Here is a 13,811-nt window from a genome sequence, read left to right as displayed (position 1 = left end):
CAGTCTAGGAAGGGGTGGCTCTGGAGCATGGCTCCAACCCCCAGGACACGGGGTGTAGGTCAAGTTCCCTGGGAGCAAAACCCGAGATGGGGACTCCTGGGCCTGGGGTTGTTCGGGGAGAGAGAGGGAAGCTCAGTGGGGGTTGGGGGAGAAGCCAAGCACTTTGTGGCTTTGGGGGACACTCAGCCTCCACCTGATCACTACGGGGGCCCTGCAGTACAAGTGCACCCCAGGGGCTGCCCAGACACAGAGGGCCTGGCCTGTTGGGCGTAATCCCAGGTGTCACGGGCTGAGGCAGCTATCATCACCAAGGACAGTCCCAGAGGAGCAGCAGCTTCCTGCCCTCTGCCCTCCACAGCTGAGGGGTGGGCGCACCTGCCGTGTCACAGGAACGGGGCCACCCATGGGTGAGGGCGTGGGCTCTCAGGCTGGCTTCCCTGTTCCTTGGCCCTGGGCCAAGGTATGGAGACCCAGGTCCAACCCGTTATTCCTAGTGACATGGGGAGTGCCTAGAACAGGGACCCAGCGTGGTCATGGGCCTGGAGGCAGGACGGTGGCTCTCCCCACCTGACACAGCCACGGCCCAGCCCTGAAGGGACCTCTGCCGCCAGCTCCCTACCCTGTGGCCAGCAGGAGTGAGCACAGGACCAGGAGACACGTGGCTGGGCGAGCCTCTGCCGCCGGGGAGACGCAGACTCTCTGACCTGGTGGCCGTGCAGTGCAGGCCACCCGTGCCCCCGCTCTCTCTCCTCTGCCCTCCCTCCCGCTGCATGACATGTTGACTGTGTACCCGGGATGGCCGTGGTGGGGACTGAGTGTGCTGACTGGAATGATTCTAGAACCAAAATAAAGCTGGGGCAGGAAGAGGGGGCTTCCAGGGAGCCCTGCTCAACCCCACATCACCTTTGTCTCTTCTCCAGGAACCGGGGACTCAGGCTCATGGCGGTTACTAGGCAGCCTCCCTCTTGGGAAGCTCAGAAGAGAGTCCCTGAGCCAGTGCTGGCAGGGCAGGCTGGTGATGGGGAATATCGAGGAAGGCTTCCTGGTGGCGACACTCCGCCGAGTCTTCAGGGCCGGAGGGAGAATATTCTGCCGTGGATACGGCAGCGAAGCATTCCTGGTGGGGAAGAGCGTATACGAAAGGGCAGAGCCGGCAAAACCTGGCCAATTTATATACCTGGCCGGGCAGAGTGAGGGAGCAGGGGTGGAGGAAGGGAGCAAAAGGAGAGGCCGGAGGGAAGATGGCCGCAGGAGTTCAGTGGACGCGTGTCCGGCCTGCAAGCCTGCAACACTTCAAAGTCAGTACTGTCGTCACCCCCTTTTTGTGGACGTGGAAACCGGAGCTCACAGAGGTTCAGTAATTAGCTCAGGGTCACACAGCCAGAAAGGCGCAGAGCTGGGGTCCAAGCTCAGGCTGTCTGGCTCCAGGCCTTGCCCTTGGTCACTAGGCACACCCGTCTGGCTCCAGGCTGCTGGCTTCCCCCACCCCTCCTCTGGAAGGTCACGAGCACAGGACACGAAGCGTGGACGAGGATGAGCTGGGAGAGAGTTCCCAGCAGCCCCGGAGGCCTGCCCACCACAGGAGCTGACTCTGAAGAGCTGCTGTGTCCCTCCAGCTGGGCAGACAGAGGTGACCAATGAGACAGGCTGTTGCAGGAGCCCGTGAAAAGGGCAGAGACCAGGGAAGGCTTCCTGGAGGAGGTGGAAGCATGAGAGCTTGCTTTGCAGGGCAGAAGGACTGACTGTACACAAGGAGGGGGAGAGGGGCCTCAAACTGTCTGAGCAGGCCGGGCGCAGTGGCTCACACCTGTAATCCCAGCATCTTGGGAAGCCGAGGCAGGAGGATCCATTGAGGCCAGGAGTTTAAGACCAGCCTGGACAACATAGTGAGGCCCCATCTCTACAAAAAAAATTAAAAATTAGCCGAGCATGATGGTGTGTGCCTGTAGTCCTATCTACTCTGGAAGCTGAGGCAGGAGGGTCACTTGAGCCCAGGAGTTCAAGGCTACAGTGAGCTATGATTGTGCCACTGTGCTCCAGCCTGGGTAACAGAGCGAGACCCTGTCTCCAAAAAAAAAAAGTGCCTGAGCATGCGTCTGGGGAGACACAGCCAGGCTAAGGCCTGAGAGGCCAGGTGGGGCTGGGCTATGGAGGCCTCCCACGGCCATGCTGACACAGTAGGTCCCTGTGGCGGCAATGGGAAGCCATGCAGGGGTCCTGAGCCGGAGCAGGTCCGAGGCAGGGAGGGGGTCACTCTAAGGAGCTTTGGAGGTGACACAAGGCAGGTCGGCAAGCGCTGCTCCTGACCAAGCCGGGCAGGCAGGGCAGGCGGGAGGCCTCTGAGCTGCCTTTGGGTTTCAGGTTCACTCAGCAGGATGCAAACCCAGGTGCTTTCCTGGAGAGGAGTCGGGACAACCAGGGCTAGTAGAAGCTGTCTTCCCTCCGTCTTCTCTCTTGTAACCCTCCCGACCTCTTTCCATCCTCTCTCTGACCCCTCTCCGGGCCCCCGTCCCTCCCTGCCCATTTGTCTCCCCTCCTCCAGCCTGGGCCCCGGCGCCTTCTGTTCGGGAGCGCACCCAGGAGGAAGGGCGCGCAGGTCTCTGAGCTGACCGCGGCCTTGCCTGGGCCAGGCCCGCGTGGGGGAGAAGCAGGACGTGCCACTTCAGCAGCCACAGTCGACAGCAGCTCCCGACCGCACTTCCTCTCTCCTGCCCGTGGCCGTCTACGCCTGCGGACATCCAACGGGACAACCGAAAAGCCTAAGAAAGTGCTACGGTCAGGCCACAGTGCTCCCCCTCTCCACCCACTGCCACCCCATTACTGACCCTCCTGTCCCACCCGAAAGATCAGCCGTAGTGAGGCTGAGAGAGGAGACAGGGCAGAAGGCCTGGGTCCCCACAGCCCTGGGCTCCGGTTAGATGACAGCAGGGCTTGATCGGTCTGGGGAGACCAGAAGGAAGAAAACTGGGAGAAAAGGCCCTCTGGGTTCTGCCTGGCATAGGCCCGAGTCTGCTGATTACTTACTATGTGACAAGTTCCTTCTCCTCTCAGGGCCTCAGTTTCCCCATCTGAAGAATGAGGGTGTTAGATGAGATGGCACCTCTCGCTTTGGGGGACTCTGTGTGTGTGGACTCTGGAGCCCAACTTCCTGGGTTTGAATCCCAGCTCCTCCACTTACTTGCTGTGGGACCTTGGACAAATTTTCTGTCCTCTTTGGGCCTCAGTTTCCTCGTTTGTCAGAGGAGGATAAGAACTGTGCGTACTTCGTAGGGTGGAATAAAATGACACATGCCAAGTGTCTGGCACAAGCAGGTACGCGGTAAACGTGAGGTCAAGGCTTTGCGTGGAGGAGTTCAGGCTGAGGACAAGGGCCCTTGGGATCTCGTGTTCAGGATGACAGAGACGGGGAGGTCCCAGGGAGGCACGCAGAGGAAAGGGCTTTGGGAACTACACACCGGGGCCGTGCGTCCTGCCAGGGACTCTGAGGCTCTGCCCGGCAGGCACTCTCCCCTCATTCCGCCAGGCACAAACACCCCACCCCCAGCCAGGAACCCCAGCCCAGCAGGCGCCGGGTCAGGACAGTGCAGGGAGCATAGCGGCCACACGGAGGCAGCAGAGAACGGACCCGACGTGCAGGACTCGCCTCAGGATGGGGGTGGGGAGCCAGAAAATGGGGCGGACCCCCCCCATTCAGGTCCTGTGCTGTATTCACGCATCCACGCAAGCATTTGTCCCTCTATTCACTTCTTCAGTTCGTCTGTTCTCGTGGGCCAGCCCGTGTGCCTTCCTTCTTTCCTCCCTCCCTCCCTCTGTCCTGTCCTTCCCTTCCCTTGTTTATCTAGCCAGGCAGTCCTGTGGGACGTAACATCCTGAGCCACAGCTGGGTGCCAGTCTGGGAGAGGCACTCCTCTCTGGGGTGCAGCGATGGGTCAGCCTTGGTGGCTGCCCCTGAGGTGTTCATGGCTTAGCTGGACACTGAAAGATCCTGTCTGGCCACCCGTATCCAGCAGGGACGATACGTCAGACCAAAGGCTGCCTGGCCACCTCTGCTGTTCTGGGGTCTGCAGGGCAGTAGCCCACTGTGCGGGGTTCCCAAAGGACTCTGGGCTTGGGATTGGTGGGACGTCGAAGGGACTGAGTCACCCGCAGGCCAGAAGTCAAGAGCAGCCCCGGTAAACGGTAAAACAGTAAACAGCACCCTGGCCAGGCAGACTGTGGCCTGGGCCACCACTCCAAAAATAAACTCCAGGAACAGTGTGGTCCGGGGCCCAGCGATGTCTGAGATTCTGGGAAATTCCCTGCCGACAAGGCAGATGTCCATGGCCCGGTGCAATCTCCCTCTTGCAGGAGCCCGAGCACAGGGTGGGGGCGAGGCTGGGCTTGACATCGGAGATCCAGTCCTGGCTCTGCGTCCTGCTTGCCCACAACTAACCACTGCCTCGCTCTGAGGCTCAGTTCCCGAATCTGTAAAATGGGGGAAGCAGATCATCCGCTCTGCCCACCACACAGTCCGAGAGCTGCGTGGAGTGAGGAACATGAGGTGTGATGTTGGGAGAAAGCCTGGCTTTGGGGTCACACCTGGGTCTAAATCCCAGTTCAATCTCTTACTAGCTGGGGATCTTAAACAAGAACTTAACCTCTCCGCCTCAGGTTCCTCATCTCTAAAATGGAACTAATAGTTCCTACCTCCTAAGGGACAGTGCCTACACATGGTTTGCAACCCATTAATGGGGCTGTTATTATTAGGAAATGCTCAGTGAAACTGTAAAGCATGACAGACATCAAGTGTGTCATTAGAGCGATTATCCCTATAGCAACCAAGGCCAAACACCTCTGCATGACTCTCAGCTCCCTCCACCCCCAGTCCAGCCCCACCTGCCTCCCAGCCTTGCCACCCAAGGCCTGATGACAGCAGCAGTGGGGATGAAGAGGCTGACAGCTGATCAGCGGGGGACAGGGCCCCTCCCCACCACTCCTTGGGGCAGGGAGCCCTGCTCGGTAGCTTCACACCCAGCCCCACGGCAGTTTCAGGGAGGAAGGGACACCTGAAAGGTGGAGGTGTGCTGGGGAGGCTCCCTCCATCCAGGTCCCGGTGAGGCTCCATTCAGCCTGCGACCACAGCCCTCGGGTCGAGCCTGGGCTGGCAGCAAGGGCCGCCGGCCTCGGCCTCTCCCTGCAGTGGGCAGTGACTCCTGCCTTGTCTAACTTTTGGGGCCACAGTGAGATTCAAAGGGGGTCGAAGGTGCTTTTTCACCTGCCTGGCTTTGAACTCCATGGAGGATAATGTCATGACCAGCGTGGCGCGGGGGGGCAGAAGGGACCCAAAGACTTCTGCCCCCGGTTCCTTTAAGCTTCAATGCAAACACTCCATCTGAGATCTGGGGAGACCCCTATGCCCATTTTTAAAAGATTTAAACCCTGGCCACTAGGAGGGGTGGGGAGGTCAGGTGACAATGAGCTTCCAGTTCAGTGTTGGATTTACTCCGGCATCTGAAACGCTCCACTGTCCTACACCAGCTCCCCAACCCACCCCCACCCTCCTGCGGGCGTGGGGGCAGCATTCCCTGGCTCTTGCCTCCATACCTTTGCACGTGCTGTTCCCTCTTCTGGAAAATCTTTTCCCTCCCCCGTCTGACACATCTCAACTTCTTCCTCAAGACTCTGGCCCCTCGTTTGGAAGGGTTTCCCAACTCCCCAACCTGGCGAGGAGCCCCTTTTGTCCCCCCCTACTCCCACTGTAGCTCCTGTCACACTGACGTCCTGTCTGTCTCCCATCCTGGGCCGTGGGCTTCTCGAGGCAGGGACTCCGTCTTGATAAGTGCAGGGTCACGAGGCCCTTGATACCAGGTGGCCATATATGATGGCTTGATAACGCGAACCGCTCACACGTGGCACCAACCACACGCCAGACCCTGTTCTCAGCACTTTATAGACGGAAGGTTCCACCACTTTCACTCGATCATGCCCCAGCCAGGGTGAGACAGGTGGTCGCTCACCTGCAGCAAAGCTCCCTGGTGCTGGTTGAGGGGGGCTGTGCCAACGACTGACCCATAAGGGCACGTCCAGGTCACCCCCTTCCCACGCGGCCTGAAACACCTGTGTGCTGTCTCCAGAGCCCTGGGGATACACGTTCGTTTATTCATTCATGCAGCAAGGCAGCGGGGACCGGCCTCTGTCCCCACCGAGGGGGGAAGGCCGACATGGTGACCCCGCCCCCGCTTCCTCCCACGGGCAGTGGGCCACCGCCGCTGTCACCGTCCAGAGGTCACGCGGCCTCAGCGCAGGACGGGGCTGGAGGGGAAGGGCCCAGCCGGCCGCCACCCTCGCCGCCCAGGCCGGGCCCGGCCTCTCACCTGGGCTCGGCGGGGCGCCCGCCCGCCCGGCCGCCGCTCGCACTTCCTCCCGCCGCCCCGCCCCTTCCACATTCCTGCCCCGCCGCCGGCCCGCGCCTGACCCGCGGGATGAAGGAGGCCCAGGCCGCGGCCGAGGAGGCGCCGCTGGGCGCGCGGTCCGCCAAGGTGGTCCTGGTGGGCGACGGCGGCTGCGGGAAGACGTCGCTGCTGATGGTCTTCGCCGATGGGGCCTTCCCCGAGGTGAGTGCCGGCGCCCCGGGCCTCGGCGCATCCCGCGGGTTAAGCGTCTGCCTACGAAGTGCGCCAGCCCGGCCTCCCAGGGGGTCCCGGCGGGGCGTGGAGTCAAGGGCAGAGTTCTTCTCCCTCCGCCCCTGGGAGTGAAGGCCTCAGTGATGTCATCTGTAAAGTGGGAGGAATGGCATCTACCTGGCACGGTGTCACAGGGACTGAATTAGGCAACCTGGGTATGTAGCGGGTCCTAAGAGAGAACTTGGTGGCACACCTTGGCTGAAAGGGACTGAGAACTGTGGCGCCAGACAGCCTGGGTTGGAATCGTGGCTTTGCCACTTACAGCCACGCGCCCTTGGCCACGTCCCTTAACCTCTCCGTGCCTGTTGCCGTAACTGCATAGTAAGAATAGTGATGGTGCCCACGTCACAGGGTCACTGTGAGAAGGTAAGAGAGGTCAAGCGCTCAGCTCCGAGCCCACACGCAGGAAGGACTCCCAGAACGTTGGCAATGTCCTTCTTAGGAAACATCTCTCTTCTCCAGCTCTTGCTGCCACAGTGCACATCCCACGGGCTCTGCCTTGGAGGGTAAGAGCGTGCCAGGCCTAGCATCGGGGCGCTGGGTTGGCACCTCTGCTCTCCTCTAACGGACCCTGTGCCCTTTAGTAACTTGCTTAGCTTCTCGGTTTGCTCTCAGCAGCCTGGCGGGGTAGAGGGGCTGTAGCGGCGGAGGTGTTCAGGCTGGGCTGATACGGCTCCCACGTGCTACCTGGCACGTTCCTGACGCTCTGGGCATGTTGACTGTTCGTCCTTCTCTGACATGACCACTGACTGTCCAGGCAGACGCGACAGGCACAGGCCAGGGGCAGGGGCTGGACCCACATGCTCTGCCAGCCCTGAGCCCAGCTGCCCTGGGGGTCCCTGGGTTTGCTTCCAGTGTCTTCCCTTCTGCCTTCCCTACCCCAGCATCCCGCAGGCCCCTGGGGTCCTGCAGGCGCCGGGGAGTCTGTCAGGGGAGGCAGGAGAGGCCCGGCCTGGGGACAGTGCCAGGCCTTGTCTGTGCACTTCCCACTATGGCAGCATCGAGCCACTCTAAGTTGGAGGGACATGTTTCTGGGTCCCCAGATGCTGCCAATGGGAACTCAACAATTACAGCACCCTGGGGGGAGCCCTCTGAGGGGCCAGGCCCCTGGAGACCCTGGGGAGGGCACCTGACAGCCTGGGGCTTAGGGGGGGGGTGCCTCACCACCACCTGAGACATCTTGGATGGTGACATCCTTGATGGTGACACCCATCCCAATTTCAGAGAGGACATGATGTAGAAATGGGCTTCTTGCAGTTGATGAAATGTATGTTTTTTGTTTTTTGGTTTTTTGAGACAGAGTCTTACTTTGTTGCCCTGGCTGGAGTGAGTGCCATGGCGTCAGCCTAGCTCACAGCAACCTCAAACTCCTGGGCTCAAGCAATCCTACTGCCTCAGCCCCCCGAGTAGCTGGGACTACAGGCATGTGCCACCATGCCCGGCTCATTTTTTCTACATATTTTTAGTTGTCCAGATAATTTCTTTCTATTTTTTTTTTAGTAGAGACGGGGTCTTGCTCTTGTTCAGGCTGGTCTCGAACTCCTGAGCTCAAACAATCCGCCTGCCTCAGCCTCCCAGAGAGCTAGGATTACAGGTGTGAGCCACCGCGCCCAGCTGAAATGTATGTTTTGAAAGACGTGCTGGGGCAGCCAGGTGAGAGGAGGGTATGCTTGTCACCAGGGGATGGACTGGCCTTGTCTAGGCTCTTCCCCCATCTGGAGGCCCTGGCTTTCCTGGAACAAGAGAGACCTCATCTTTGTTTTTTGAGACAGGGTCTCACTCTGTCACCCAGGCTGGGGAGTGCAGTGGCCTCATCAGAGCTCACTGCAACCTTGAATTCCTGGGCTCACGGGAGCCCCGGAGTAGCTGGGACTGTGGTCATGCGCCACCATGCTGGGCTACTCTTCCCTTAAAGAACCATCATGTGCAAGAGCCGGAAAGGCTTTATTTTGCAGATGGGAAAACTGAGGCCAGAGAGGCAGAGTCTTGCCTGGGGGCACATGGCTTGGGGTGGCAGTGCTGATCTAGAGCCCAGGTCTCCCTGCCTCCTACCAGCGCCCTCTCCACAGCCCCTAGGGCTCTGCCTGCTGGACTCGGCCGCCTCCTGCCCCTGCCCCCTGCCAAGACTTTTCCTCCAGGCAGCCCTTGAAGCCCAGGGAGCTAGCAGCTAGGAGGCTTGGGGTCCCGTCTCCCTGTCTTCCTGCCCACGGCAAAGGGCAGAGAGCAGGCTGAGGATATGGAGGGCTTCAGCGACCCTTATCCAGCTGTGGCCCAACCTTGGGTTCAAGGCACAGGGGCAAGGTGGAGAGAGCTCCTAGGGCAGAGAGGGACGCCGGGGCTAGACACCAGCCCCTGCCCATTTCTGGTTGGCATTTGGGGCAACGACCATTCCCGCAGAGGCAAAGCCCAGCAGCCCCCACACCAGGATGCAGATAGGAGGCGGCAGGGAGCACCCAGCCCTGCCAGATAGAACCAGCCGAGTCCTTCCTGTGTGCACTCGGACTCCCATGGGTATCCTACCTGGCGCTACCCTGAGCTGTGTCCCTGTCCTGTAATGATCCACTTTCTTCTGTCTGTGGGCCCTGGGAGGGCAGACCCAAGGCTGAGTCATCTCTGTCCTGGCTCAGCACAGTCCCAGCCCTGACTTGTTGGCTGAGGAGAGCTTAACAGATAAGATTAGGGACTTATTCGGCCCATGGACAGAGGGTAACCCTGCCTGGGGGTCAAAGAACACAACAAAAGGTAGAGACAGAGTCTCTAGGATGACATTTCAGAGGAGGGGGAGGTGCTGTGGCAGTTCCAAGCCAGAGGGGCAACCCAGCCCCTTTCCTGCTCACTCCTGGCCCCAGGAACTGGAGTTGGTGACCTCAGGGGAAGCAGGTGGCTGGGGACACAGCCTGGTCCCTGCAGCCAGAAGTACCTGGCTCCATCGCCAACTGGCTGCCCAGTGTATCACCTTGGGCAAGTCACTTCCCCTCTCTGGGCATCATCAGGAAAATGGGGATTGTACCAAGTTTCCGAGGTTGTGAGGATCAGAGATGGTGCCAGCAAAGGGCCTGCGCAGAAGATCCTCAGAGAATGGCGGGCGATGGTGTCATCACCACAGGCGTCTGCAGAGCACTGACACGTGGCAGGCCGCTCTGCAGCTAGGATCAGGAAGGGTCCTGCAGCTGGGGGTCCTGTGGGTGGTCAAGCTGGAAGCTCAGATGCAGATGTCTGTGCCCCCACTCCAGGGCAAGGGCCAGAAGCTGGGGAGGGCCTGGGACGGTGGCACCACCTGGAGGGACAGATGGCCGCTGGTATGGACATTGCTCCTGGCAACCAGCTTTCTAAGTGGTGGACATTTATGCTGGGACCTCACCTGCCAGTCTGTCTGCCCTCCCCCATTGTGAGCTGACACTCTTCCCTTTAACCAGTGAGAGGACTGGCCCAGGGTCACACAGCTGGGAAGTGCCAGAGCTGGACCCTAAGCCAGGCAGATCTAATCCCAAGGCTAGTGCTCCTAGCCACCAGGTCACACTGTCTCCTGCCAGGCAAAGGCGTGAGGGGGCCCTGGGCAGGCAAGGGGGCATGGGGAGGTGGGTGGGACCCTTGTCTGTTCCTTTTGGTTCCTCTTGGTGGAGGGAATGACAGGGTGACTGGAGTCCAGGGCAGGGGCAGCTCCTACCTCAAGGCCATCTTGACTTCTGCATCTTCCCTGGCTGCCCGTTCCGGGACCTACTTTCTTCCCACCCATCCTCTGCAGCTTCCCAGGTGTCCTGGAGGACAGCGCTAACCCACCGCTAAGGCACTGCCGCTCCTAGCTGGCCAGGGCCTGACTCAGAGGGCCAGCGGGCAGGCGGGCAGGCACGAAGTCCTCCTGCGTTACGGGCCTGTGGGGGGCCCACCCAGCCTGGGAAGGGAGGAAGACAGGGGCCCGCAGACTGTGGCCCCACCAGCCAGCCCTGAGCAAGCAGTCAGGGCCTAGGGACCCAAGAGAGGCCGTCCAGCTTGCCCCTCAGGGCAAAGGGCTCGCGTTGTAGTGGAGTTTTGAAAACCTCACCTGTTGCTCCCACCCGTCTTGCAAAAGCTCCCTCTTCATTCATGTGTATTCATCTGTGTACGAAACCTGTCCCATTTCCCATCCGTCTAACCTCTGCAGAGAGGGAGTGAGCTCAGGCTGGGCAGGGCCGGGGGACAGGGGCCTCTGCCCGAGTGACCCCTCCTGAGGCCAGACAGGGCAAATAAGAGGCTAAAACATGGGTGCTCGGGGGGACCAGGGAAGGCATCCCGGCGTTAGACAGGGGTCTGCTTTGGACTGGGAGACACTGAGGGGCAAAGGAGGATCCCAAAAAGCTGCGATCTCCCCAGGGCAGGGACTGAGCCTTGTTTATTGCTCGTTCCTCAGTGTCCAGAACTGGTCCTAGAGAAGATGCTAATGTTTGCTGAATGAATGAACGAGCAAACGCAGGAATGAACAAACAGATGTAGGCTAATGTCATCCCAGGAGGAGGAGGGAACAGCATGAATGAAGGCTCAGAAATGGGAGTCCCCAGTGGCGTGTGCCTATGGTCCTAGCTACTCGGGTGACTGAGGCAGGAGGATCACTTGAGCCCAGGACTTCGAAGCTGCAGTGAGCTATGATCATGCCTGTGAATAGCCACTGCACTCCAGCCTGGGCAACACAGTAAGACCCCAAGTCTAAAAAAAAAAAAAGAAGAAGAAAATCAGAGTCCCCCATACCCATCCAGGGGGAAAAGGTAAAAGTAACAGCAGCTGACACGTATAGAGTGTTACGTTGCGCCAGGCCCTGTGCTAAGGGCTCCGCATGGAGTACCGCATTGACTCATTTTAGCAACACTCTGCTGTAGGGACTTTTAATATTCCCATTTTGCAGCTGAGGAAAACAAGGCCAGGAAGGTTCAGGACCTTGCCGAAGTACACACGGGCTCTTGGCCTCCCGCCGGGCAGGCCAACTGGGAGCCTTCCCAGAAACAACACACTTGGGGGAGGGGGTTGGTGCTGTGGGCCCCGCTCCCTCAGACGCACAGCCTCCCCGCCCCCTTCTCCCTCAGAGCTACACCCCCACGGTGTTCGAGCGCTACACCGCCAATCTGCAAATGAAGGGCAGACCTGTGCACCTCCAAATCTGGGACACGGCAGGTGGGTGTGCAGGGCTGGGGAGGTGCAGGGTGGAGGGGCTTCTGTGGGCCCCAGATGCCTGGGACAGAGTCCTACCCTCTTCCTTCTGAACCAGGGGAGCTAATCTCCAAGGGACAGGTGTTGGCCAGGATTGGGACCATCAAGAACCTGAGCCTTCCTTGCTTCTGACCAGAGTCTGAAGCCCATCCCAGGGCATCCCACTTGTCCTGGAGATTGGGGGAGGGTCCAGAGCTCCTTGCTCTCAAGGGGTGGACTGTTCCTGACAGTCCCAAGCATTCCACCCCAGTTTAGCTTCTATATGATCTGCCTGACCTTGGCCTCTGCCCTCCAGCCTCCTGACCTTGCCCACACAAGGGTTAGCTCAACACTAAACTCAGGGAGTCCCTGCAGCCCTCTTATTGGTACGCACTAAGATGTCTTTGCCCTGCTCCCCCTGCCCCCTACTCGTCGCCCCCTAAGCCCAGGGCAAAGTGGCTTCTGGGTGACGGGCCTCAGCCCCTCCAGGCTGCTCCAGGCCTGGCCTCAGCCCTGCCCCCTGCCACTCCTCCCAGAACAGTGTCTCAGCAAATGGTCTGGCACACCCCACAGGCACATTCACGTGGAGTAGCCACCTAAGTGCCAAGTTTGTGCAGACTGAGGCTCCAGATGCTCCCTGTCTGATGTGATGGCCTCCCTGCTATTGGGGAGGTGCCGGCAGCGGGCAGGAGGTCTGGAGGGAGTGACCACCCCCACTCTGCCCAGGGCAAGATGACTATGACCGCCTGCGGCCCCTGTTCTACCCTGATGCCAGTGTCCTGCTCCTCTGCTTCGACGTCACCAACCCACACAGCTTTGAGAACGTCTTTAACCGGGTAGGTACGGAGGGCAGGGAGGCACAGCCCCCTTAGCCAGACCACTCCACCCCACCCCCACCCTTGACCCAGCCAACTGTCGGAGCTTGGCAGGCCCTCGATGACATCAAGTCCAGAGCCGTTGGCATACATATGGGGAAACTGAGGCCCACAGAAGGGTCTCACACAGGGTCACACAGGGATTTGGTGGCAGGGTCTGCCCTTTTGACTCCCAGTCCAGTGCTCTTGCCTGCCCTGCACTGCAGACTCAGACGCTGGGGTCTTTCCACTGCAAGTCCACCCGAGAACGCTGAGTGGCCCAGAGCCCTGCATCTCCCCAGGCTGTGCCTGCCCAGGTCACATGAGCTGGAAGGCCAGATTCCTGCAGCTCCCTGCGTGACTGCCAGTGACTGCCAGCTCTCCAGCGCCTCCCAGGATACTCCCCCGTCGTGGCAGGGGTTCCCGAGGCCGCTCATAGACATCAGGATGTGGTCCCTTGAGTTCCTCTGCTCCAGCTGCCTCTAGCCCTGGTGTAGCCCCTCACCCACTGCTGCCAGGGCCTCCATGCAAATGGCGCTCTCCAAGGTTGCTCAGGGCACAGCCGGGATGGCATTAGCAATAATAACAGCAATGATGGAAACATTTCTTGAGGACTCACCCTGTATCAGGCACTGGTCTGGGCCCTCACATATATTGACTCATTTACTCCTCTGACCGACCGTACGGAGTGATACTATTATTATCCCTGCCTGAGTCACCTGTCCAAAGACGCACGTCTGTTAAAGTGGTAACACCGGGACTTTAACCCAGACAAAATGCCCCGTGCATTCATTCAGAACTATTGATTGAGCACATCTGTATGCCAGGCACTGTTCTGGGCCTTGGGGACCGGGAGAGACAGTGGTGCCTAGGATCAGGGTGCTGGCAGTGGGGGTGGTGAGGAGGGGGCAGATTCTGAGTCAGTCTAGAAGGCAGAGCCGGCAGGATTTGCTGATGGGTTGGATGTGGGTTGGGAGGGAGGAGTTTGACCGAGAGCCGGCAGCAGGTGTGGTTGCCATTTCCCAGGCTGAGAAGCGGGAGACGGGAGGCTTGCTGGCCATCCCAGCGGGGGTGTCAGACAGATAGTTAGACCCATTTCCCAGACTCAGAAGCTGGAGAAGGGAGGCTTGCTGGCCAT

General features: G+C 59.9%; 1 protein-coding gene across 1 annotated transcript in view; it reads left to right on the top strand.

Moving 5' to 3' along the window:
- Positions 1–6,435: 6,435 nt before the first annotated feature.
- Positions 6,436–13,811, top strand: part of RHOD (ras homolog family member D) — a 9,714-nt gene continuing 2,338 nt past the window's right edge. The window contains exons 1-3 of the mRNA XM_012665338.1: positions 6,436–6,593; positions 11,717–11,804; positions 12,546–12,655. Of these exons, the coding sequence (XP_012520792.1) occupies positions 6,462–6,593; positions 11,717–11,804; positions 12,546–12,655 (330 nt within the window). The 5' untranslated portion in view covers positions 6,436–6,461. The remainder of the gene's footprint in view (positions 6,594–11,716; positions 11,805–12,545; positions 12,656–13,811) is intronic.

The sequence above is a fragment of the Propithecus coquereli genome, unplaced genomic scaffold (assembly GCF_000956105.1).
Source record: "Propithecus coquereli isolate 6110/MARCELLA unplaced genomic scaffold, Pcoq_1.0 Scaffold120, whole genome shotgun sequence".
Taxonomy (NCBI): Eukaryota; Metazoa; Chordata; class Mammalia; order Primates; family Indriidae; genus Propithecus; species Propithecus coquereli.
This window is presented reverse-complemented; position numbering and strand designations above follow the sequence as displayed.